This window comes from Plectrocnemia conspersa, unplaced genomic scaffold, assembly GCF_051122295.1.
Source record: "Plectrocnemia conspersa isolate PC_06_02 unplaced genomic scaffold, ASM5112229v1 ptg000006l, whole genome shotgun sequence".
Classification (NCBI taxonomy): Eukaryota; Metazoa; Arthropoda; class Insecta; order Trichoptera; family Polycentropodidae; genus Plectrocnemia; species Plectrocnemia conspersa.
The window spans coordinates 21,000,606-21,026,055 of NW_028277170.1; the positions used below are offsets into that span (position 1 = coordinate 21,000,606).

The 25,450-nt window shown below is 31.4% G+C and overlaps 1 protein-coding gene across 1 annotated transcript; it reads right to left on the reverse strand.

Moving 5' to 3' along the window:
* On the reverse strand, window positions 1–25,122 carry LOC148234494 (hexokinase-2-like). Its single transcript, XM_088188433.1, has 13 exons — window positions 25,044–25,122; window positions 7,243–7,329; window positions 5,582–5,735; window positions 5,392–5,503; window positions 5,185–5,291; window positions 4,386–4,526; window positions 4,237–4,322; window positions 3,944–4,164; window positions 3,718–3,873; window positions 2,609–2,751; window positions 2,408–2,541; window positions 1,693–1,833; window positions 1–510 (listed from the first exon to the last, which is right to left on the reverse strand). Exons 2-12 carry the CDS (start codon window positions 7,321–7,323, stop codon window positions 1,738–1,740), a joined length of 1,431 nt encoding a protein of 476 aa, XP_088044559.1. The 5' UTR covers window positions 7,324–7,329; window positions 25,044–25,122; the 3' UTR covers window positions 1–510; window positions 1,693–1,737.
* Window positions 25,123–25,450: the final 328 nt, after the last annotated feature.

Consider the following 25,450-nt stretch of genomic DNA (forward strand, 5'->3'; position numbering starts at 1 on the left):
GAAATTGACATGTTCGTCTCAGCGTTGTATAATTATTATTTTTCATTTCATTTTTTACATTTCAGAAGAGTCAACTTAAATTAAAATATAAATTAAAAATTGCAATTTTTTTAAATCATTCGTACCTTGTTATTCCATTTGTAGGTGTAGATCGTTTATTTTTTTACCATTTTTAATAAATATTATTGCATAATAAAATTTAAAAAATTTATAGTTTTAAAAATTGCACCCGAATTGATCAACGTTTTGTTTCTTGTAGGTAACGATTTTTCCGATTATTACATACAGAAAATATTACTGCCGGCATTCAACCAGATGGAATAGTAATTATATTTTTGTCCGTCCGCTCGTAGATAGTAGATGCACATATATCTTATCTCTTCCATAGTGTACTTTGACCATCTTCATTTACACATGTTACTGCGCATCTGTCGAAGTCTCAGTATCGCTGAAATAATCGCTAACTTCGCATTTTAAAGTCGGGATAGTCGTAATCAAAAGATTTGTATACTGAAAAAAGTTTAAAAAAAAAATTATGCAAAATTTAATAATTATCAAAATGAAATGCATTAATAATAAAATATGCAGCTCAGTTTAAATACGATTCTATCGATTCTTAATGCAATACAGCTAATACGCATAATAAAATGATAAAAATAGCAATCACGCGTTTGAACATACAATATTGAAAAAAAAAACTATGTAAAAATCTATTAAAGTTATATTTTTGACTCAAAAAAGAGATATGAATATCTGTCCGGATGAGCGCTGCGCCGTCGCGCGACTAACGACGGTTTAAAAATACATTTTTAGCGAATTATGTTCATAAATAAACAGTATTTAATGTCAGACTGTACAAATACAAATAATAATAATAATAAATATTTTTTTTAATTATGTAACCTAATAATAATAATAAAAATATAATTTTTCAGCCAAGATAGAAGTTGTTTTTTTTTTATTGAAAGATATGTATTTTTGCTTAATTTTTTAGAAATAATGTCAGTGTCCAGAATGAATATATCTTTAAATGGCAATATGAAATATAATACATCAATCTGAATATGAAAAAAATATATTTACAGGAAAACTAAATTTTCTGTCTTAATTTTATTTAAATATTTAAATAAAATTAAGACAGAAAGTATAGTATTGTTATTTCGGAACATATAACTAAACTTTTGAAATGTTGCTGTGACGCTGAAAAATGTAGATATGCTTTTTACAAGGAAAGGTGCAACAATTAAAATATTTCACTACCAGAGAGAATCAATGAAATTGTAGCTAACATAAGTGACAATATTGAATTAAAATTGTTAGAATCGAATATTTTTTAAATTGTATTCTAGCTTGCAATAGTAATAATAATGAAACTGAAGAACGACTTGATATTGTCTTTCATTATACGTTAGTTTTCTTCAATCTATCTGAAAACATTCCTTATTATCTTAAAATTTATGTTTGCATAAAAAAATAATAACATATTCAATAAAACGCAATTTGCAATATATCATATATTTCACATTTAATAAAATAATATGTAAATATAAAAACATATTTAAAAAAATGCATTTGTAAAAGCGCGTCATTTTTACAGATTTTCAAACACATTCTTAAATTTTTCACAATATGTAATTGTAAAAACTACGCTTTTGCGAGGCACCGTGACGTATGGTTTAAAAATATAATCACCTCTTATTACATATACTCTTTTGTGTTTAAAATTTGGTAAGAATTTTAGTTGGATGGCAATTTTGAGTTGATTCGATCAGCGACAGCTGCGGTTAAGGCTGAACCTTTTCCACTCCCGTCTTCAGCCAGTAGGAATGAGAACTGTAAGAAAATATAATATGTTACATTTAAAACACTAAAATCCGTTGTATTCTTATACTGCATAATAATAGTGAGATTAAAAAAAAACAGGCTACCATAGTTTTAAATGAAAGTACCTAAAGTCAATTTCATTCACATTATTTTTTTGCTTTTCGTTCAAACGATTTTGTAGTCTGAGAAAATAGATTGATACCGCTTGTATTTAAATATTGTGACAGGGGTATACGTATAACATTTATATTTTTAATTTTGAATGAGTTATTTTTAACTCACGGGGAATTACATAAATACATTCTTAAAAAAAATATCGTAATAAAAACTAGAATACAAAAAAATATTGAATTAATTAAATATAAATATATTATTATTTAATTAAATAGCGTGGCAGAGTTTAATGAATTAATTTTTTTTTTCATTTTATAGGAGAGAATAATTTACATATGAAGTGTATTCACTACAAGATAGTTACCGAATTAAGACCGGTTTGAACCCTAAATGGCACGCGGTCGATTAACAATAGTCTCTGCGGTCGACGCATTGTATAAGAAAATGAAAACTGCTGCACTATGCTTACCTTACTATTCGGAGTAAGCAGAAGTGTGTACTTTGTCATTAAATGCTTTATTGTTGGATGCTGTTTGAAAAGTGAACCGTCAACTGCTACAGTTACGTGCTCCCAACTCATTCGCTCCAAAAGAGCAGATAAACCTGATAATATAATAAAAACAGTTATATTAAGAATATATTTTAAACATTACACTATGTTAAAACTCACAAGCTGACAACAGTTGAGCTGCTCTCTGTGAAACTATGGCGCAAACGTGTTTGACAATCTTAATATCGTCCAAAGATGACTGAGAGATACCCAAACGCATTAACACAGTGGTTGTCCTCGAGGAAGTACCTTCAACATTATCCCTGTAAAATTAAAAATATATTGTAATTATAAAACTATTTTTAACATAAGAAAAACAATGCGAATTAGTTGACTACAAAAAAGTCTATGACTTTGGAATTGGAAGTATACGTGATGCATCGCTCTGTACAACATATAGTAATAACATGTTTTTTAAGAGCCTCAAATCAAGAGAGAATAATAGTTCTGGCACGTCTTTTTTTATAATTTGTTTATGCACTGTACATTTTAAAAATAAATTTTGTTATGAAAAATTCTTCAGTTCCCAAAATTGTTCAAAATTAGATTTTCTTTCTTTATATTCAAAGAGATCCAAACATATTTTTGAGCAGAAGCAATTCTTAATTTTAAAAATTTAAGCTTTAACAATTTTGGAAGTTTTTGTAGTGTATTCTTTGCCGTTATTTCTCTTCAACTTTCTGACGTTTTATGTATAGTTATGTTCATTTTTGTGCTCTTTCTTTTTTAATTTTATCTAGCTCCATGTTTGGGGTATTTGGATTTTCATAAAAAATGCTTACAGAGAAATCTCGGTGAGATTCATCAGAAGACGGTAACATTTTTATGACGTGTTATTTAAATTTATATAAACCACATAAAAAATAGGTTTATTAATATAAACACGTGATAAATAGATATTGATTACCTTAGTCACTATCTGATGACATAATGGAATATCAAAGTCAGGTTTGCAAGTACAACAGAGGTAAAAGGAACGATACAAGCATGTGTCACGCAAGCTGACACGTGGCAAACGTACACTATAAAAATGACGTGAGCGGAATACCGTTAAACGTTGCAACAATAAACTGCGTTTCAACTTTTTCACAATCTTAAATTTTACATCATATTATATTAAATTAAAACAGACAAATAATAATTAATACTAATTTTTGTCGATTTCTTGACTTGGACTTGGCTCATATAATGAACCGGTGTTGGAATAAAAAAGAAGTAGTAGCACTTACATTTCAATCTCGCTAATGTCGGAGGTGAGGAATTTATATGGCGAGAGCAAATGTCCACAATTACGAATGTCGAAAAGAGCGCCGTTGACGATAAGTTCTTCCAGGACGCAACGAACAACCTCACCGAGGTATTTGCCACTAATGTACTTTTCAAAACTGCATAAAAAAGGAGCATTATAATATTACAAAATCATGTATAAGCACGACTCAAAAATGTAATACTTACGTGAAACTAGATTCCAACAGTGATAGCTTGTCGACTTTCTTGTCGTATGAGGTTTTGATGAAATCCAATGATCCGTTGTCTCCGAAAGCTCCCCATTCCGTGTCAATCACAACATGGTTGGTCAAGAAGTTTGCAGGGATATGACCACCTTCCCAGTGGTGTACCCTGTTGGTGTTTTCCAGGAAACATGCGTTGCTACCAGTACCAAGAATCATCCCAATCTAAAAAAAACATAAAACATTTAGACGGAACTAATCGAGTTAATAGACAAATTAAATCAATCTGAGTCTCACTCCAGTGCGATGATCCATACAAGCACCAGCAACCAGAGTACCGGTGGCATCGTTCAACAAAGCTAGCACTCGGACGTTGTCAACACCTACAAAACAGATGGTTGTAACAGTTGTTTATATTTAACTTCAACGATTTTATGATTGCATACCGCATTTTTTAAATGAGTCCGTCAGCATTTGGACGACGTCTTTGTCGGGACCTACGCCGCTACAATTAAAAGTTTTGGTCCAAGTTATCAAACTACCCGAGTTCAAAGAATGTTGAGTCATTGGAAAGGAGAATGTGAATCCTAGAAAATAATGTTACAGTGTTAATATTCATTGCATTTTTATTTTAAATAACATACATTTCCTATATGGTTAATAAATATTGCAATATATTTTCTTACAATAAAAAAATTCTTAAATATTTTTCTGCGATATATGAATCCCTAAAGTCACGTTGACATGTATGTCCTAATTGCTTCGGTGATTATTACGCAAACAAAAATTGCAATAATAATTTATTATTATTTTTTATCTATTTATTATGATAATATATTTTGAGCGTACCATGTTATAGTATTTTTTATAGCAGGTATGATTAATATTATACTAATAAAACTACTTGTGAAAATGTATTTAGATTTCACTAAAAGAAACTTCCGTTAAAACCATTTTGGGCATGACGTACATGACTTTGAACTTCTAAAGGTTAATGCTTGCTACAGTTTTGGGGAATGGGTGCTATTTGCATATTTGGTTGCCTTTCTTCCCTTCACCAGACCACTGGTTTAAGAGATAGAATTTGGCATCTAATTTCCCACGTTCCTTGATGTTGTAAAAGACGTGTCATTATGCATAAAAACAACTAGAACTAACGGTAGTGACTTGTTCAATAGCACTACGACTTTTTCCGCGTATCTTTTCTCTAAAAACTGAAGTACATCAAACAAATAAGTCGCTCACCGAGTGCAAGGTCGCAGTCTTGACATCCATTGACTTTCACAAAGTCTGCAATGCAGGACGCAAGATAATCAAATAACGCGACTCCGCATCCAATGCGTTGTTCCTCGCTGAAACGACAAATCCACAATTTAACGTCTTGTTCTTCTTCTATCCTTATCCAAACACTTCATAATCAAACCTTAACACTGATATAAAATTAATTATCACCTTATGTGGTAGTGCTTGACACTCTCCTTGATAATACGGCCTTGGCTGAGTTCCAACAACAATATACGAAAGTTAGTGCCGCCCAAGTCCAGCGCCAAATAAGTGCCGTATTCTGCAAAAGCAATAACGTTAAATTGCATCGATGATATCGAGGGTCAGCTGCGTGTTCCTGATATTCTATACTACTGACCAGTTCCGTTGGGTAGCTCTGGCAAGTAAGTGTTCTCCATCTGCAGAGAAGAAGGTTTTTCATCCAAACCCAAGTTCATCTCATTGATGAAAACTTTCTTTACTCTCTTTATGGTCGCAGCGGACAATTGAAGGTCTTTCAAGTAATTTTCAACCTGAAATTAAGAACAAAATGTTACTTTAAACTTATCATGTTTGACAAACACGGTTGGCTTAAACTATTCTAAAGAATCTAAATAATTAAAAAACTACTTCAAAATCAGATTGTTTTAATACAATATTACCGAAAGATAAACTTGATGTGATTTATTAAACCGATTGAAAGTATTATAATTGCATATTACATTTATCAGATTTTTTATCAATGATAAAAAATCGAAATTAGCTTTATTATCAGATTTGAAATAGGCGTCAAATCTGAAAAAATAGGATAATATCTGACGAAGAGATAATTTAGGCATTGGTGACAGATAACCAGAAAAGGTATATTCGCGAGGGTACTAATATTAATTTAGAGGACTATATGATTGTAATATGTAATATAGTCCAATTACATAATCTGGCGTGATATTTAATAAAAAGAAATTATCATAAAAATTTTAGTTTTAAGCACAGCATCGCTTATCAGGTTAAAAGTCGTGGGTGAAAACCGCACATTAACACGCGACGATTTTTTTAATTAAAGTTGTATCTAGAAGATCTGAATGAGTGACAGATAAGAATTATAATTTTGATGTATCGCATTAGATAAGGTTAGTTCTAGCATTCCTAATCTCGCGGTTAAATGTCGAGGAAATTTAAGTCAATGTGCCATTAGTGAAATACTACAATAAAGCATGTAAAATGTTAAAAATATTACATAATTTGAATTGCGTCGTTCTTAATATACGTATATTCTGATAAAAAAAACACTGTCCACTCTTTATTACGTAATAATTAAGCATATTTTAAATAATTGCCTAGATAACTTATCACAGCCAGACGAAACATAATTTTGTAAATAATATTGGTTTTATCGCAAATTTAAAATTGGAGAAATGTGCTATAAAATACTGTTTAATAATGTCACATTTATATAAATATTTCGGCTGCGATTTTCCAGCCATGATCACGAATTATCCGTAACGTTTTAATTTTAATTAACGTAACGAGGGAAACGAAAACTATATTTTCTTTATTTGATAAACATAAGTATAAACAATGATAAGTAATAAGACAGTCGGCCGCTAGTCGGCTTTAGCCGCTCGCTTAGTGTGGTTGTTTATAGCCGATTTTCTGAGCGATTACGTTTCATAATAATGAATAAATGATAAATAGATTTAATGTTTAGAATCGTTTTACAATCCCACGGCATGCGCCACATCTACTGCATGTATGGACCGCACGCCACTGAGTATATTGACCGATTATCAAAGTTAATTTGATCACTATTTGCGATTACTTAAATGCAACAAAACTACACTTGAAATATATATTTTTAAATGTGTTACCTAAATTAAAAATATAATTATTTACTATACATATATGTAACCTTATCAATATCCGTCCATGACCAAAGTATGATTATTTTTGTTAAATTTGTTGATCGATCCCCTATGCCGTTTATTTAGTTAATTTATAGAGTTGGCATTGAATTAAGGATTATGTTTTTTGACTAATTACCTTCAAGGTCTTCGATATGCTGTCCAAAACCAAAGTAGGGCCAGCAAACTCCGCTTCCATAATGATGTCGGTGATACTCATGTTGATCTATATATAAAAAAAAAGTAAAATTAGAATTAATATATATATATGTATATCTTATACTCGATCATAAACGTTCACTGTTTTAAATTTTCATATAAAGATATATTTTTTAATATCATAATAATAATTTAAATATAAAATGTCGCCAACAGATGTCCTAATGTCGTAATATAAAAAATACTCTGGCGCTTGAACTAAATATTAATATAGTACAAAAAATTCACACTTCTATTTTCGCCTTCAAAAAAAAATTGGCAAAATTTTCCAACATAAAATAAGAATATATAATACGCACAAACCAGATCACGAGTTTCAGATGAAAACACTGTATTATGTACGATTACAGTATATAACAAGTGTAAGGTTACTGTGAAGACATTTTATATATTTATAGACATATTGATTATATTTAAAACAGATATAGCGTTATTAATAATTCAACCTACTTGGCAATAATATGACATTATCATTGATATTTTTTTATTAAACTCTTTAGTGAGGTAAAATAATGTCATGTTCTTATTAAACTTAGCTAACGTAAAATATTTAGTAAATATTTTCTTTTTCTGCTTATTCATTAGAAATATAACAATTGATATCTTCGTAAATGATATTATATTATTAGAAAGGATGAATGATTTAGCTTAATTTTAAACACATCAATTTTATATTTTTATATAATATAAATATACAACGACTCCCAGAAGATAATTAATGTTTAACTGCATATCGCTGTTTCATATGCATAAACACGACCTAGGTATATTCTATGCTATCTTATCTTGCTGTTTCAATGTTAAGTTCGTTTCACTTTGTAAATTAATGAAAGTTTTTTATATTAATTACTCATTTTTGTCTAAAATGAGCATGCTTGTTCAAATGATCACACTCGCATCGCTTGAAAACTAAATAATTCATTCAGTGTGGGTATTGTTATGTCTGTACTACATTCTCTAGAAGTTGTTCGAACCGAAGTTACAACTGCAGTCGGCCGAGACCTACAACTTCACTATCGCAAATTTAATATGACGTCCGGACGGCGGCTTCTGTCACGTACAGCCCGCATATTTGCGCGCGATCGAAAAATATGCCAAATAATCGCAAAAAAATTACGCTACTGATAATTATAAAAGTTTGCGTGGCCACTCACCAATACAAAATCAGTGAAAACTTTTCAGTCGTAAATATTCAATTTACGCAAAATCTTTGTCGGCTTTTGCAAAATGCCATAAGGCATAAAAATGATACTTCAGAATACGAACACCATATCTGTGATTATCCTTGAATTTGTCGCCATCGATTCTAAATAAGAATTCGTTATGGTGTGACATGTATATAAACCGATCTAGAAAAATACATAAGGATATTCGTAACGATTTTTTTTAACAAAATCAAGTACCAATAATTATTTTTTAATTATTTAATTTTATATGAAAAAAAATATAATAACGATATCTGTCAAAATAATATTCTATCAACAATATAATTAATCCTTTTTGGTGCCCTAACATATTCAAAGATGTCAGTAAGAGTCTGTTGAAGTCCCCGATAAGCATGTGATATTATAACTTGACCACGATGCAGCACTCGACATGCGTGTTAACGCATACTGAAATTGAAGCGAGTTACTCGTTCTATCTCAGTTTGCGAAACACGAAACAGCGAAAGAGGAAGTATCTCGCCACTCGCGCTCGAAAGAGCAGCTCCGACTTCGGATCCTTTGACTCCGGTCCTTTTGCCGACAATGTTCGGAAGCGCTCTAAGCTGGCCAAGTCGACTGAATTACCCCCCCTTTACCTCCCGTTCTTGGTAACCTCGGACAACTTCCGAGAGATTTTAGAGCGGACAGAACTGAACTCGACCGAAGTAACCCACTATATTCTCCGTCCTTGGCCAACCTTAACCAACTTCCAGAAAGTGTAGTGCAGGCATTAAGGCACGTATACTGCAATAATGATTCGTGCTAGAGATAAAGAAAGCCGTACTTTTATTATTCGATAGCTGACATATGTGTTAATTGAATCAAAACCACAGTAATATATTAGTTCTGGAAAACTTAAAATAGCTAGGAAAATCGGGTGCCGCATGAACTGACTGAAAACAAAAAAAATGTCTATTAAAAATGTCCAAAAAAATTACTTATAATAACATTCAAAATTAAATAATTACCATTGAAGTGAGAAAAATAATTGTGAATAAAAATCATGAGGCAAACATTTATCAATACATTTTTTTGGGGGATGGGGGCGAATTCAGGCTTTGTCCCGGGCGAAGCCTTTTCTTTACACGGCTCTGTTCCACTACATCGTTGCGAAATCATTAGAGTTGAGATTTATTATCAGAAAATTGGCACAATTGCGATGTCTGGTCCGTTCACTTGGCAATTGAAAGGGTCCAAATCTTTTGCACGATAATGCGCGACCACATATCGTATGATTGACCCTCTAAAAGCTGAACAAGTTGAACCTTGAATATTGTCTCGTAAAATATCACTTAATCATATTACAAATATGTACTTGTTTCGTCATCTATATATGTTTATTTAATACTCGTGCTAACAATAAAATAAAGCAAATATTCTGAAATGCATTTAATTTAGTATTAAAGTTTGAATTTATTACCTAGTACGCTTACTTTATTATTTACAAAGATAAATTATTAATTTTATTACGCATGACCCTGACTTTCTACATCACTATTCGACCGTAGTGACTTTGTCGTTAAAAATACTCATACGCGATAAATAATTGGTGTAAAAGGCGAAAACAAAACACAAATCAGTATGTGGGCGTGTGGGTGTGCGAGCCGAGCGCCAGTCGCCTGCCAAGAATCCGGCGAGCCTCTACCCGCACCCAGCACTTGTCAATCTTATCTAAATTAATTTGCATAATTTATTTCAATATACGGACATCAATTGAAAACAATTGCTTAATGATCAGATGCCAGTGGTCGCAAAATGGTAGATTGTGAGCCACGAGCTGAGTACCCGAACGATAACAGAACAACACTAAGTTGCTCTGTTATCATCCGAGTCTATCTAATATATACCTATAGATATTAAGAACCAAATTTATTATAAGTAAATCTTTCGAAGCCGTTGCTTTAAAATATATAGCAACTGCATGTTGAATTATATTTTTAAACATAGTAAGAAATTATTTGCAGATTATTTAACGAATTCTAAGGACCCTCGTGACATTGAAAATTTATCATTGGCGCAATAATTGGAGAAAGATATTTCTTTTAGTCTTACAGAGTAGGGTAATAAAACCAACATCTTACAGATTAATGAAGAAAGCTTATAAAATATTTTAATTGACGGTCAAGAGAACAAATAATTTACAGTGCCACAATTTTTCAACACAAAACGAGAGGAATTTTTTCACTGCCGAAAATTACGTGTGATATTGCATTTACAAGAAGCACTATTTTGCTTAAATTATTATTTTTTCAGGTTATCTGATGAGCAAAAATAAGCGACCACGATGATTTTATTTATAAAGGGTCACAGGAAAACATTTTTATGTTTCATAACAGGGTCTAATTTGTCTAAATAAACTTTTACGTCTACTTAATTATTGAGAACAGATGGAAGAGAGACTCACTTTGATATACGCTTACGAATTTGTAAAGGATTTCTACAAAATAACCCTGCACTTTCTAGTATAATACAATAATACATAATTTAACAATGGATTTGAACATCCGATTGTATGCTTCTTTTAGAACTTTTACTGCTTTAATATATGTTAATGCTATTTTAAATCAGATTTAAGAACTATAATACGCAAGGCGCAATGAGCTCTAATTGTAGTACAATGTTACTCTTATATTCATAATTGAAACATGACCTGAAAATTTTACTTCATGACACTTTTTCATGTTGAATAGAAGACATAGATTTTTATCATTATTCTGAAGTGTTTTGTATAGAATTAGTTTGCCATGCTTAATGCGATTGGTGATCCCTGGAATACACGTATATTGTGTGTTTTTGAATGTGCGAGCTCATGAACGTTGACATTTGTGGTCTTTCAAGAATGCTGTCAAATACACCAAACCAGATTTAAACAAGCACGTATTTGCATTAATAAAAATGTGTTATTTGAAAACACATTATGCAAATAAATTAAAAGTGCGATTACAGTATATTGATACTAAAAATTAAATAAGCAGAGGTAAGCATGCTAGGGAATTGAATACGGCGTAGTGGTTTAAATAAATATATGTTATATCTAAAATATACATAATTTTACTTTAAAAAAATGGGACAACATGATTCAGTTGTATTTTTTGAAGTAACTATTTTAATTAATTTTACATTTTTATAATAAAGTTTTAATATTAAATTATTAAAATAATCCCATAGTTGCAATTATACAATTTACTATATAACTACGCATGACAAATTTTTAATAAGATATTTATTAACACTTTATTTGCCACATAGATTTTATTTTGTCATCAAAGCTCACCAATGGTTTAAAATATAACATCGAAATTTTTTAGCAAAAAATATTAATGCAACGTCACACTTACTATAACGATTGTTACAAAAAAATCATTTGTTATTAAAAAAATAGTTACAACAAAACTTATAGTTAAAACACAATTACAATTATCGTCACGTTGCAATTATTTTGTACAGATACTTTAAGAAGAGTAATTTAAATAATATCGGCCTGCTTAAAAGTAATATTTAAGAGATACTCATTCTCAAAAACGTAATCTATCGTTAATGAATAATGAAAGAATATGTACACCTATAAGTAACCAATAAATCAGAATCGAACAATATAAATTAACCATTTAAGAACAATGAAAAAGCTTAACAAAATAGTGAAGCTGTAATACTGCTATAGAGAAAAATATCAAAAATTTCATATGGATCTCCCCACTTTGCTTTCTACAACATCAAAGGGTATTTTACAACTCATGTATGTCATACCCAAAATAGTTTTACCATTACAGTCCAAAAGCATCTGTCATTCCCAATATATTTTTAATATTTTTAAGTCAATAATAAAATTTACAGTATTTTATTTTAGATAATGGCCATAAAATCCATGTCATTTAATAAAATACCATGAATCTTAATAAAATCAAAATATTATATGACGTTCCTGATTAAAAACCATAAGTAATGAGTTGTTCCTCAAAAAAATTTATTCTGAAAATATTTTTTAAATATGGCATGGCGGAATATATTTTTACCAGTGAAAATATAATTTATATATAAAATATAATCAACATACGTTGCTGCTAAACATGAAGCGAGACTCAAACAGCACGTCAACATCGAGGCCACAAGCTCCTCAATATAGACAACTAGAAAATATGGCTAAAGAGCCCTTCGAACCGGTCTAGTTATCATTAATGATACTTATTTACTATTAGTGATTGTGTAGTGTAGAAGAAAAAACTTTTGGACGTCAATGTGTAAACATAGCGCTTAAAAACATATTGCTTCTTCATAAATAAGATAATATATATATAAAAAAAAAAAAAACGCTGGTAAAATTATATGCTATTATAAAATGTCCGTAAAACATTTTGACAGTCGCAAAACATTATTTTCTGTTCAAACCAAAACTTATTGACTCAAGTCCAAAATACAAACTAAGCCAACTCATATCTCAAGAGAAAATGAGCGGAGAATAGTACAGACAGACTATAGTTTGTCTGCATATGGACTTTACACTATATTTTAAAAATATGACAACTATCTTCTTATATAAGAGGGCTAATTAAAGTATATTCAAACTGAATTTTGGTCAATAGGAGAGCGCAAAAACTTCTCAGAAGTCAAAAATTCACGTCAAAAGCAATTCGGTTAATATTATTCATTTGATCGTCACTTATTGTAAGTCGTAATATTGTTAATATGAGCGCTTCTTAGCCAAGTGATTTTGAGGTAGTGGTCTCAACATATATGTAAGAAGCTATATTTTTGTGATAAAATCAACTGGACCGCAATGGATTCAATCAAAAAAAAGTTTTTACCCGGTAAAAAAAACCTTGAATATATAAAAAATACACTCGATCTTTGAGACACTTCTATGGCTCTTATAAACCATGTAATACACAACCATAATGTGACTAATGTGTACATATACATACATTACAAATTTCATACATTAATACAATACAAAATATAAATATGCTTTTCAAAAAATCCATAATATTTATCATTTGTTTTAATAATTTATTTATCTAATATAGCTAATTGTATATAATATAATATTTAAGAACCCATAACTCGTTTATAAAATAATGAAATTTGTAATTATACATATGCACATAATTTTTTTTTTTTTTAAAAAGTGGATCCGATATATATGTATATATATAAATCTAGTATATAATTTATTAGGCGGGACACACATATCAGAGAAAGTATATTTCCGTTTGACTATTCTAGTATTATATTATAGCTTGGGAACCATGATCTTGGCCTTGCGCCAGCCGGTGAAGAGCGAAAGTTGAGCCAAAAATCTTAAGCGCAAAAATAATCGCGAATGACGCAAACGTTTTACTAATACTGTGTTTTGATATTACCTGTCAAATGATAAACAATCCGTCAGTTTGTCAGATTGTTCAGAGACACGTCTCGTCACCGAGTCGTGACGCAGGCGAATGCAATTGGTGTCAGATCTGCGGCAATGCCAAGCCCACTAGACCAGACGTGGAGAACCTGCGACCTATTGTCTCCTTTGACTGACGTCAAAATTTATTCATTTGTTTTTTTTTATAAACAAAATAAATACACAATTTCGAATTAAATTCTGTATTTTGTAAAGTTTATAAAATTAATTGGTGTAATTTTTTTTTTATATAACTGTTATTTTATAATCGTTTCTAATACTCAACGGGAAGTCCATATAGAATCCTTCGTTATTGATGTCGTCCTGTTGTAAGAACACGTGTAGGAAGTTGCAATAAAAGCAATTTATAATTTTCAGCACATGCATTTATTTGTATTTATAGTATCGTTTACAATTCGCCTTGAAAATTTCCATAATATGGATCCAAAAGTTAAACCGATCGTTACAATTAAAATGACTAATATATCGATAACATATTATTACTCACTAAAGACGTGTTTAATTAAGCATAAATAGAAACAGTGCTAGAACATATAGAAAGTGTTCATATGATAAACATATTCAAATATGTACATATATGTAATCGTATTTTGACACCAAATTGTCGATTCATATAGAATGTGAAACGACAATCGATTATTTAGATGCTTTAAATTTTAAATCACAAATGCGTAATGTGAAAGTAATTTGCATTTAATACAATGCCTTCGCGATCTTAGGAAAATTACACAATAGTGTTCTAGATAATGTTGCAGCATATTAGCTGATAATCAGTTTATGGAAGCACGTCTTTACATCGAATCTAGAGCATGTAAAGATGAAGATTATGTATGTTATTAGTCACCGTGTTGATTGAAAATAATATGCATAAAAGAACAGTAGTGGACTGAAATTTTGAATGGTTATTTTTTTTTATTTATACTTTTCTTCTCAAATTTACACATAACCAATAGCGGTTCTTATTAACTTTGATGTACTTTTTATACGTTTTTGAATTTATAATAGATAGTTATAATTGTTAAATATCGTTTCCCGTCAATACTGTTAAAACAATGTCGGTATTGTATAATTGCGTAAATTCTGGGAACGGTGCATTGCATTCGTCGTCCCAGCAAGTGCATGATGGCGAGCCTCCAACTCAACACGTGCGCGCAACGCTTTTTTTGGTTCTATTCATAAAAAGCAATATCGCGTACATTTAAAAATTAGAAACATCTAAACATTTTTATAACAACTTAAAATTATTTTGGCGTAATTTCACCTTTATTTTTAATAATTCTTGTATTCAGCCTGGCAGCGATAAATACAGTTTTTTAATTATTTTAAGATCGATCTCTTCTTCACACACTTCTATAATATGTTTTTTTAGCTCGGCTAATTTTTTTTCTTAATTGTTGTTTTATAATTGGCCATAAATGTTCAATTGGGTTTAGTTCGGGGCTGTTTCCTGGCCATATTAAAGTTGTGTTTAACATTATATTTTTGAATTGTGTAATCTATAGATAGAAGATTAATTAAGTGATAGTTTGAATGTAAAAACTATAATTGGACTCACAGAATGAGCTCGATGGCATGGGGCAGAATCGTCTTGAAAAATGGGTTAAGCGGTATGTTGGTAAAGTTCTTCAAGGGTTGGAATAAAGTCGTTTTATACAACCAATTTATGGTGCTCTTGACGAAATTTACAGAGCACAATCCATAAGCTATTATGCACCCCAGATAATCGCATAGAGTGTGTGCTTGATGAATCGATTAATGCATAAGGGATGAAATCTTTCGCTTTTTCTACGAAGCACAGTCGCTTACCATCTGTTCCAAATAGATTAAATTTGAACTCGTCAATCTTCTCCAATCTTCGACGGTCCAATGGCGATGATCTTTTGCCCATTTAAGAATAATTGTTTTTCTAATGGATTTCGCGCTTTAAATCCAGCTTCAATCAACCGTTTATTAACTGTCTGTCTAGAAATATTCGAATTTCAAGTAAATTGCAATTCTGTTTGTATTTCAGCAGCAGTTTTGAATCGATATTTTCTTATGATATCCTTTATTCTGCGTCTTCTCTAGCATTCAAACGCTTTCGACCACCTTCTATAATTCCTGTTCCGCGATATTTTTTAATATGTTTTCAAAAAGCAGGACCATTAAGCCCACTATTCACGCTATCTCTAAAATTGCAACCCTTTCTTCGAGATATGCAATTTTTGAGTTTGAGTTTGTCTTTACATAACCGAAACTAACGTGCAACTGAAGAGGCTTTACAAGTTAAAATAACTTGTAAATTATTACCACAAATGCACTTGATCATAAAAAAAATACAATAGTACAAGTTTTGAGGAAAAAACACGTAAATAGATTTTCATTTCAAAAGTAATAAATATATATTACATACATTAAAATAAGTAAAAGAATAGCCGATTTCATAAGACATAAATAAACCCGATACATGCTTCATGGAGCATGCATATCGAATTCTTTTATCTTAAGTTTTAATTGGCAATAATTGACAATGCCATCTGTGAACATTGTCTATTATCTACCGTGAGATTACCGTTGTTGACCTTATTCTTATGTATGTTTTAATTATATAAGCTGAATTTATTTTTATTTTAATTACTTCAATAACATCACGTGCTATTATTGTTTTATTTTAGCAATTACGATATTATTCACATACCGTGTTTTAATAAAGATGTCGATGCATATGTTATAGTCGTTTTAAAATAATAGATGCATAAACACTGATATTTTTAGAGACCTCATTTATTCACAACAAGCGAGACTTACATATATAGATAACTGTAGAAATATAATATATATATACATATATTAAAAGTGAATAATATAGTATTGAAGATAGTGACGCTTTTAAATGCCTTATCATTCCAAATGTACAAAAACAAGATCAATACTAAAATATACTATATATAATTGTATACCAAATTATGATTATACAAAACGGTCTCAATAAATCACCACATTGCAAACCCTTTCCGAAAAAATTGAAAGTCTGGACAAGCAGAGAGAGAGAGAGAAGATCTACCAGCAGCCATCCGGAGGAACTAACCACGCGCCCTCGCCAACAGACAGAAGATCACTCCTGGAACTCCAGAACTACCAGTCGCTCAAAGAGTCACACCTGACACTCGCCGCATGCAGCCACAAGAGCCCGGAGCATCATCTACGACCATCACCACATGCGCCACCTTCACCGCAGTCGGGAGAAACGGCACGCCGTTAATTGTCCATTTGTCACGTGTAAATATAACTTAATAAAAAGTCTATTTAGATTCACAAAAAGTCTCATTGGCCGCGAGGTCAACCTACGCTCCCTAAAATGCCTTTTCAAAATCTGTGTATATAACGTTGCGAGTTAATTATAATTTAGTTCATACCTAACTTCTTAAAGTTGACACGTGCATTAGCAATGATAACCAATCAAAAGTAATTATTACTGCTACTGAATAATTAGCCACTTTGCATTTGTCAGCTAGCACATAGTTCTTAGCGCGTCTTTTAAATTGCCATAATTCGAAAATAATAACACACACACGTGCGTATCTCGGATGTCATCAGTTTATCAGATCAGCGGTCATAATAATAAAAACACGATGTCAACGTCACAGCGAGCCTCTTTACGTCGACTATAAATATGCAATGCAATAACAAAACGTAAAACTCCCGACTGTATCGTAATTTGATATGCAAATGTGATAGTGGGTTGAAAAGTCATAAAAAATGTTTATTATTTACCTATCTAAGCACGCCCACAATTGCAAAGAATTGTGAATAACATTGCATTCATAAAAAATACTACAAAGACAAATTGCTTCACATGTATAATTACAGGCTATATGACGTATGTTTTTAATAAGATAAATATATTTTTCGCTATATAAATGATATCATATAGCCACATACATACATATGGATTTTATTGCATAATTTTCGTTCGCGCAATAATCACCGAATCTTAAAAATAAAGTGGAGAAAAACAATCATTTAGTCGTATATATAGGTTGATGCATAAGTAACGTCGTATTTTTACATCGACTATCATATATTTTTTTTAACTAACTGTTTTAATATCTGTGCTTAATGTTGTATTTGTATTATATAAAGGAGGGTTTCTTCTAACATTTTTTTAGTCTATCGTCAGCGGTTGAGTTATACAGAGCCCTTGTGATTTTTTTAAAATGTCAGAGAAAAAAGCCCATATTCGACATTTTTTACTTTTATTTTTTTTAAAGGCCATAATGCAACATTGGCAACCAAAAACATGTGTGATGTGTACGGCAGAGGTGCTATCAATGTTTGAAACAGTCAACGATGGTTTGCTAAATTCAGATCTGGGAATTTATCAACAGCTGATGAAGAAAGAGTGGGGCGCCCTTCAACCACCGATAATGATGTTCTGAATGACATACTTGAAACTGATCTCCGTCAAAATACCAGGGACATCGCAAAGAAGATGGGTATAATTCAATCTACGGTGGTGAGGCATCAGAATCACAGTGGAATGGTTTCCAAGTACAACGTTTGGGTCCCGCACAACTTGTCACCCGCAAACCTGCTGGACCGAGTTGCCGCATGTGTTTCTTTGTGTGCGAGACAAAAGCATAAACCTTTTGCTTCGAATAGTGACTGGGGATGGGGACGAAGCGACACTGGGTCAAGCCAGGACAAGTCCCAATAACCACTCCAAAGGCAGAACATCATTAAAAAAATAATGCTTTGTGTTTGGTGGGATATGAAGGGTATTACTTATTACGAGTTATTGCAACCAAACCAAACAATTAATGCTGATAGATATTGTGAAAAGCTGCAAAAATTAAACTCGGCACTCATAAGAAAACGACCTGAACTTAGCAATCGCAAGGGTGTCATCTTTCATCATGACAATGCGCGGCCTCATTCCGCAATGATGACACAGCATAAATTAAAGGAGCTCAATTGGGATGTTTTAAAGGGTCCACCTTATTCTCCTGACTTCGCTTCTTCTGATTTTCACAAAATTATTTAAATAGAAAAAAAAAATAATACAACAGATGAGGTAAAAACAGCACTAAATTCGTTCCTTGCATCGAAACTTGAAAGTTTTTATTCTAATAGGATTAAAAAGTTGACAGAAAGATGGGAGACAGTCATTAGCAGTAATGGAAAATATGTAGTTGATTGATTTAATTAATTTTATCTAAAAATATTAACTTTTGTTTTCTTAAAAAAATACGACGTTACTATGCATCAACCTAATATTTACTTTAATGGGTTATATCAAAATTAATTATTATTTTTTCAAATAAAAAAAAATGGTATATTAGTTATAAAACAAGTACGTGTAAGTCTTCTCTATCCGCCTGGCAAAATGCTTTTATATTATTACATCTACTATGTCTATTTCTAGACACCTAAATTGATAAACACTGATATATAATTGAAGCAATCTTCGTAAGACCGCTCCAGTAAGGTTTCTAGAATTACTTCTCGTTCACTTCAGGTCATAGATCAATAAAATAATGTGTTTATTTTATGCAAAGCGATGAATAATTCAGTAGCGGTACATTGTCTCATATGCTTTTTATCCAAGTTGTGAAAAAACGAGCAATATAATTTTATTAATACAAAATTATTATCTGTATAAACTTATGCGATAATGTAACGACTTAAATTATTTTAAAGTGCGTTTATCATCATTATATATAAGCAGAAAAAAATATGTGATATGAATAAAGCGTTGTTAAAAGTTGAACGAACTCATAGGCTCGAGTGATTTAACAGTGCGCGGGCGATAAGAGTGCGCACTTTGCGACACAAATTTCATTTTTGGCTAACACTCTTAAGGTTTTAAACACTCTTACGTTGCTTCACAATGTGTTGTATTTTGCTATAAAAAATTCACATCTTGAAAATTGTACGATGTGTTCGTTTATGATGGTATGGGCTATTTTTTTGAAAATTGATAGTGTAAATCAAGTAGCAAGCGGCACCGTAATTCCCCAATTCTAACAGAGATTCTACCCTGCCTGTGGCATGTAAGGCCAGTTTCACACGTGCCGGATGGATTTGCCCAGCGGCGTGTAGTGGGGGTGGTGTTGTATGGGCAGCGTCATGATAGGTACTAACCCATACAACACCATCCCCACTACACCGGTGCCGGGTGAATCCATCCGGCACGTGTGAAACCGACCTAAGAGTGCGCTGCTATGCGCAACGTATCCACAAAGCTTGGCAGATTACTCACAAAGTATAAGTTTCCACCACACGTCATATATAACATGGACGAATCCGCCATCTCAACAGTTCCGAACAAACCTCATGAAGTACTTTCCACGAAAGGTAAGTGTTTAAACAATATATCCATTGCAGAGAGGGGTACAAACGTAACTGTATGCGGCAAAAGTGCCGCATTCCTGCATTCATTCATACACTAAGAAAAGGTTAAAAAGTGATGATGGATCTCCACCCTCTTCAGTAGGGACTGTGTCCGATACTAGCTTTATCTATCAGAAACTGTTTCTTGATTATATATCACACGAAGCCCGCCAAGGTACAACCGATACTGTTAATAATGGACCACTGTTCACACTGCTCCATTGCCGCTGTCTAATTCTTTAGACACTGACGCTTCCACCTCACAGCAGTCATCGAATGCAACCCCTGGACAGAACTTTTTCTCTCCTATGAAAAAATACTAACGGACTAACCACCCTGGCCGAGCAAAAACAGTTTACCAAATGACGTCAATATTCACACCAGCATTGAGGGTTTCAAAGTCATAGGAATATGTCCATTCAATAAAGATGTATTTGATGATGCAGATTTTTACTCCGTTGTGTCACTGAAAAAGGTGATCCTGCAACATCTGCACCTCCATAACACCTATAATCTTCATAGACATTTTACCGCTATCAAAATCAGTTGCGCATCGATCAAACCGCAAAGGTAAGAAATCTGAAATATTTACAGGCTCACCAGTAACTCTACTAATTTCCTCTACTAACCTCACTCTACTAATTTCTTACTACAAATAAATAAATCTGATTGTATCAATACATTATTTATATCGAACATTTATTTTAGCAGGCATGCTTTTGATATAAAAAAAGTCGATTGAACTAATTTCGGTGAATATAAATAAAGAGTATCTACATTTTAGCAAACATCGATAAAACAGCTCAACTAAATACAGTAAAAACAAGAATAATAAATTATTAAAAAACCCAACTGGGACATAAAAGTTTACACTTACTTTTTTAATATTAGCTAAGTAGCACAAAAAACTGAGCTAACATTAAAAATCATTTTGTTCTTGAAATAGATATTCACAAAAAATATCGCTATGATCGAAAAATATGATAGTAGCATATTATCAAAGTCTTGGCTTCCGGTTTTGTAGTCTTAGCGAAAAAAATCATATAAAATTGTCACACACATGTATATATGACAAGATCAAGGACCAGAGCGGCAGTTACAGATGATTCGAGACCATGGCAGCCGAAATATAGAAGGAAAGTAAGGGAAAATCGCGATGAATCCCGAGATTCCAAAAATATTATTACTCGCAAACCTCCAAAAATCTATACTAATACACACACATAGCGTTGCGCGTAAGTATGTGCGAATTTTTAGTATTACCTCTAGTCCACTCATACACACAAATTTGACGTGAAAATGTTTTTGCGCATTTTTACTTAATCTAAAATATTTTATTATGTATAATAATTAAATTTAAACAACGTTGCTTATACGTAACTGTTGCTTATTTATTGCTTTTGACGTCACTGTTAATAAATGTCAATTGAGCGTCCTTAAGAATGCAAACAACACGTCACGTGTAAAGCAAAAATATATATTTTATAAGTATGTTTTATTTTAAATACAAGTACATTATTTTAACATTGAGCTATATTGCAAATCTCAAAAATATTATTCTCAAGAAGGAAAACACAATATCAATCATAAATAAATGTAAAGTAGGCAGGAATTTATTACGTAAATAAACTAGTTACGTAAACTTTGTTTTTAATATAGATCAGGGCTTCTTAAATTATGCGTCGCGACCCTAAATGGGGTCGCGAGATTTTAATGTAAAATATTTAAATTAAATGTTTTAAATATTTTTTTCAAGCTGCTTATTATGACTAACTTAATAACTTTTACTCACTGCCTTATTCATTGGGAGGCTCTTGCCGCAAAAAAAATGGCACCAGAATTGAACGATGTGCTTTAGGATGCTGTTAAGATTATAAAATTTATTAAGAGCCATGCCCTTAACAGCCGCTTGTTTTCGAATATCTGTAAGGATACGGATTCCCACTATACAAATTTATTATTATATGCAGAAGTTAGTTGGATATCAAAAGGGCAAAGTTTAAGAAGATTATTGTTATTAAAGGACGAAATCGAAATATTTTTAACCGAACAAAAATGTGATCTTGCTGTTTTTTTCAAAATCACCTATGGATATCCAAGCTGCGTTATCTGTCAGATATTTTTAAGAAATTAAACGATCTCAACTTGTCTCTTCAATGAAACAATTGCGATATATTTACTTTGAATGATATAATTGAAAGTTTTATTAAAAAGATCAACATTTGGAAAAGTAGGGTGGAAAAGGATTCGTTCGAAATGTTTTCCAGTATCGACAATTTTATAATCGAGAAAAATCATTGTAAAACTTTTATCGCAGAAATTATTATAGGTCACATAAAGGCGCTAGAAACACAGTTTCGTAAATACTTCATATCAAATATTGATTTCAAAAAGTTATCTTGAATTCAAAAACCATTTTTGATTGGCTTGAGTGAGATTGATCACCTGCCATATAAAGCTCAAGAGGAATTTGCTGAGCTTTCGAGTGACTCAAACTTAAAACTAGATTTTCCAAAAAAGCCCTTGACTGAATTCTGGATCGGAACTAGAACTGAATTTCCCACAATCTCTGATATGGTAATAAGTGTTCTTCTGCCATTCAACACCACACATATTTATGTGAAATTACTTTTTCAGCTTTAACACATATTAAATTCCAATATCATTCATCGCTAAAAAATGTTGAAGATTTTACGTCCAGCAGTGTCAAATATTGCACCAAGATTTATTTTTTATGCAGTAAAAAACAAGCACTTCCGCCTCATTAAAAAACGATTTTTCCCTTTAATTTTTGTATACACTTAACTGCGCTCGAATATATTCGAACGGACTAAGACGACCAAAATGCTTGGGCTTGAATATATACCAGCGACGATATATTTTGCTCAATATTATTTTTTATTTATGTCATTGCAAAAAATGCCATTTTGATGAAAAATATGGCATATAATTTTTGTAACTATAATAATACAATTTTACAACTTTTTGTGCAATTTTTAATTTAATATTTTTGTATGTTTCTAAGCAAATTCTTAAACTATATTTTTTCATATTTATGTAGAATACGCTCGGGATAAGGATTCCCGTTTGTTATTGTGTGCGTGAGCTGTGTGGCTCAAAACAATTTCGCTCAGAATATTTTTTTTTTTTTTTTTTAAAAGAAAATATATGTTTATTTAACATACATACATCTGAGCTAAGTTGGAAATTTCAACGTACAATTAAAAATATATTATATAATCGAAGAAACCAGACATTGATGTCATTAATTAAATATTTGCAAAATTCAAAATCTTTCACTAGTCAAAAAAATAATGAAGTCTTTAGCTATTCTTCAAAAGCAAAAAGATATAAAATGGGGAAAGAAATTATTCGCAGATTGTTTAATGGCTCGACGACTCTATTAAATCATTAGAATCCATTGAATAAATTAAAAAAATATCATTGGCGCAACGATAAGAATAATAACTTTTTTAAGCCTTACAGAGAATAGTGTAAAAAAACCAACAACGTACGGATTAATGGAAAAATAATTAAAATATTTTAATCCACGGGTAAGAGAACGAATAACTTACAGTGTATATTTGAAGCCTTGATATCAATTAACCCAGATATGCCCAAGAAATTTCATTTATAAATAAAAAAACAGTGGCACGAATTTAGTGACCTACCCATGGGACAGTGGGCATACCTGGGTTAAACCAATATCAACACAAAATTATTCAAAATAAATCACTAGAGAAGATCGAACTTCTGTGCCACACTGCACTTTAATGACGAATACCAGCGTTGACGAATCAGCGACTGTCCTTAAAAGAAAAGCACACGCTACATCGCTTCTCCCTCTCATATACATGTACACGCACACAATAACTAACCGGCATCCTTATCCCGAGCGTACTTTATATTGTTACATAATCAGCACAAAATATTTATATATCTTTATTTTATATTATCTGGGGTCGCGAAGAAACTCACAATCATAAATGGGATCGTGAATGAAAAAAGTTTAAGAAGCCCTGATATATGTATATATTAATAAGTAATAAAAAATATATACATTTTGAAATTTCTGAAAGTTTGTTTAGATTGTCAAATTGCAATAAATTAAATAAAAAAGTTGTTGTAAAACTATTAAAAATGTAAAGAAGAGAATATTTATATAATATCATTTTAAAATCAGGATTTTTATAAGCTTGTATAATAAAAAATAATAATAAAAAATTACGCAAACTTGTATTACACGTGTATATATAAGATATTTGATTGGTTTGAATCACACTATTTCTAAAATCACCTAAAACATATCTAGTATCAAATTCATCGTCATTTGTAATTGAATGGATAATTTCTAAAACTAAATCAATATATCTAAAAATAATTAAAACACTTATTCTGTTCAATATAATTTAGTATGTAAATTAATAATGATTCCGCATTTCTTACACTTTTAAATTATATGTATCTTTAAAATCAGTTAAGCAGCAATACTTGACAACGATCGCGTCGCCTTGACACATTCAACAATAAACTTACACTCCTACATTTAAGATTATCGAGTTATTTGCATACGTTTAAAATTAAATACTACCGGAATGTGGCAAAACTATATTTACTATTAATGAATTTATAATGTCAAAATTTGAATGAATATAAAGTCAATAAACGCATTTAAAATTACGTCGACATATATTATTATATACATGTGTTTCTAATATACAGATACAGAATTTGACTTACCTTTTGAGTGCAGGCTCTGTTTTAGATGTATAGCTCAATGCACGGAGCGCGAACCTGCGGTGAGTTCCGACAACTGACTGCTTGTAACGACGCCCATCCGCTGCTTTTATAGTCGGAGTGCGGCGCGCGATAAGAGACGTAGACTGGGTCCAGATAAACTAGGAGACCAGCTTTCTTAGACATTTACTACGTTTTTAGTTGACCACAGAGGATTACTGCAAAAAAATACAAAACAAAGCAATAAATACTCAATTCAGATCATAGAAAAATCTTTTAAGTCAGTAAATAGTTAAATCTTGTACTACTTTTAAATAAAAATATAATCTTGAAATAAACTTATATGTATATACCAATTAATATTTATATTTCTACATCTAGTCGTTTTCACAATTATAAATAAAAATAAT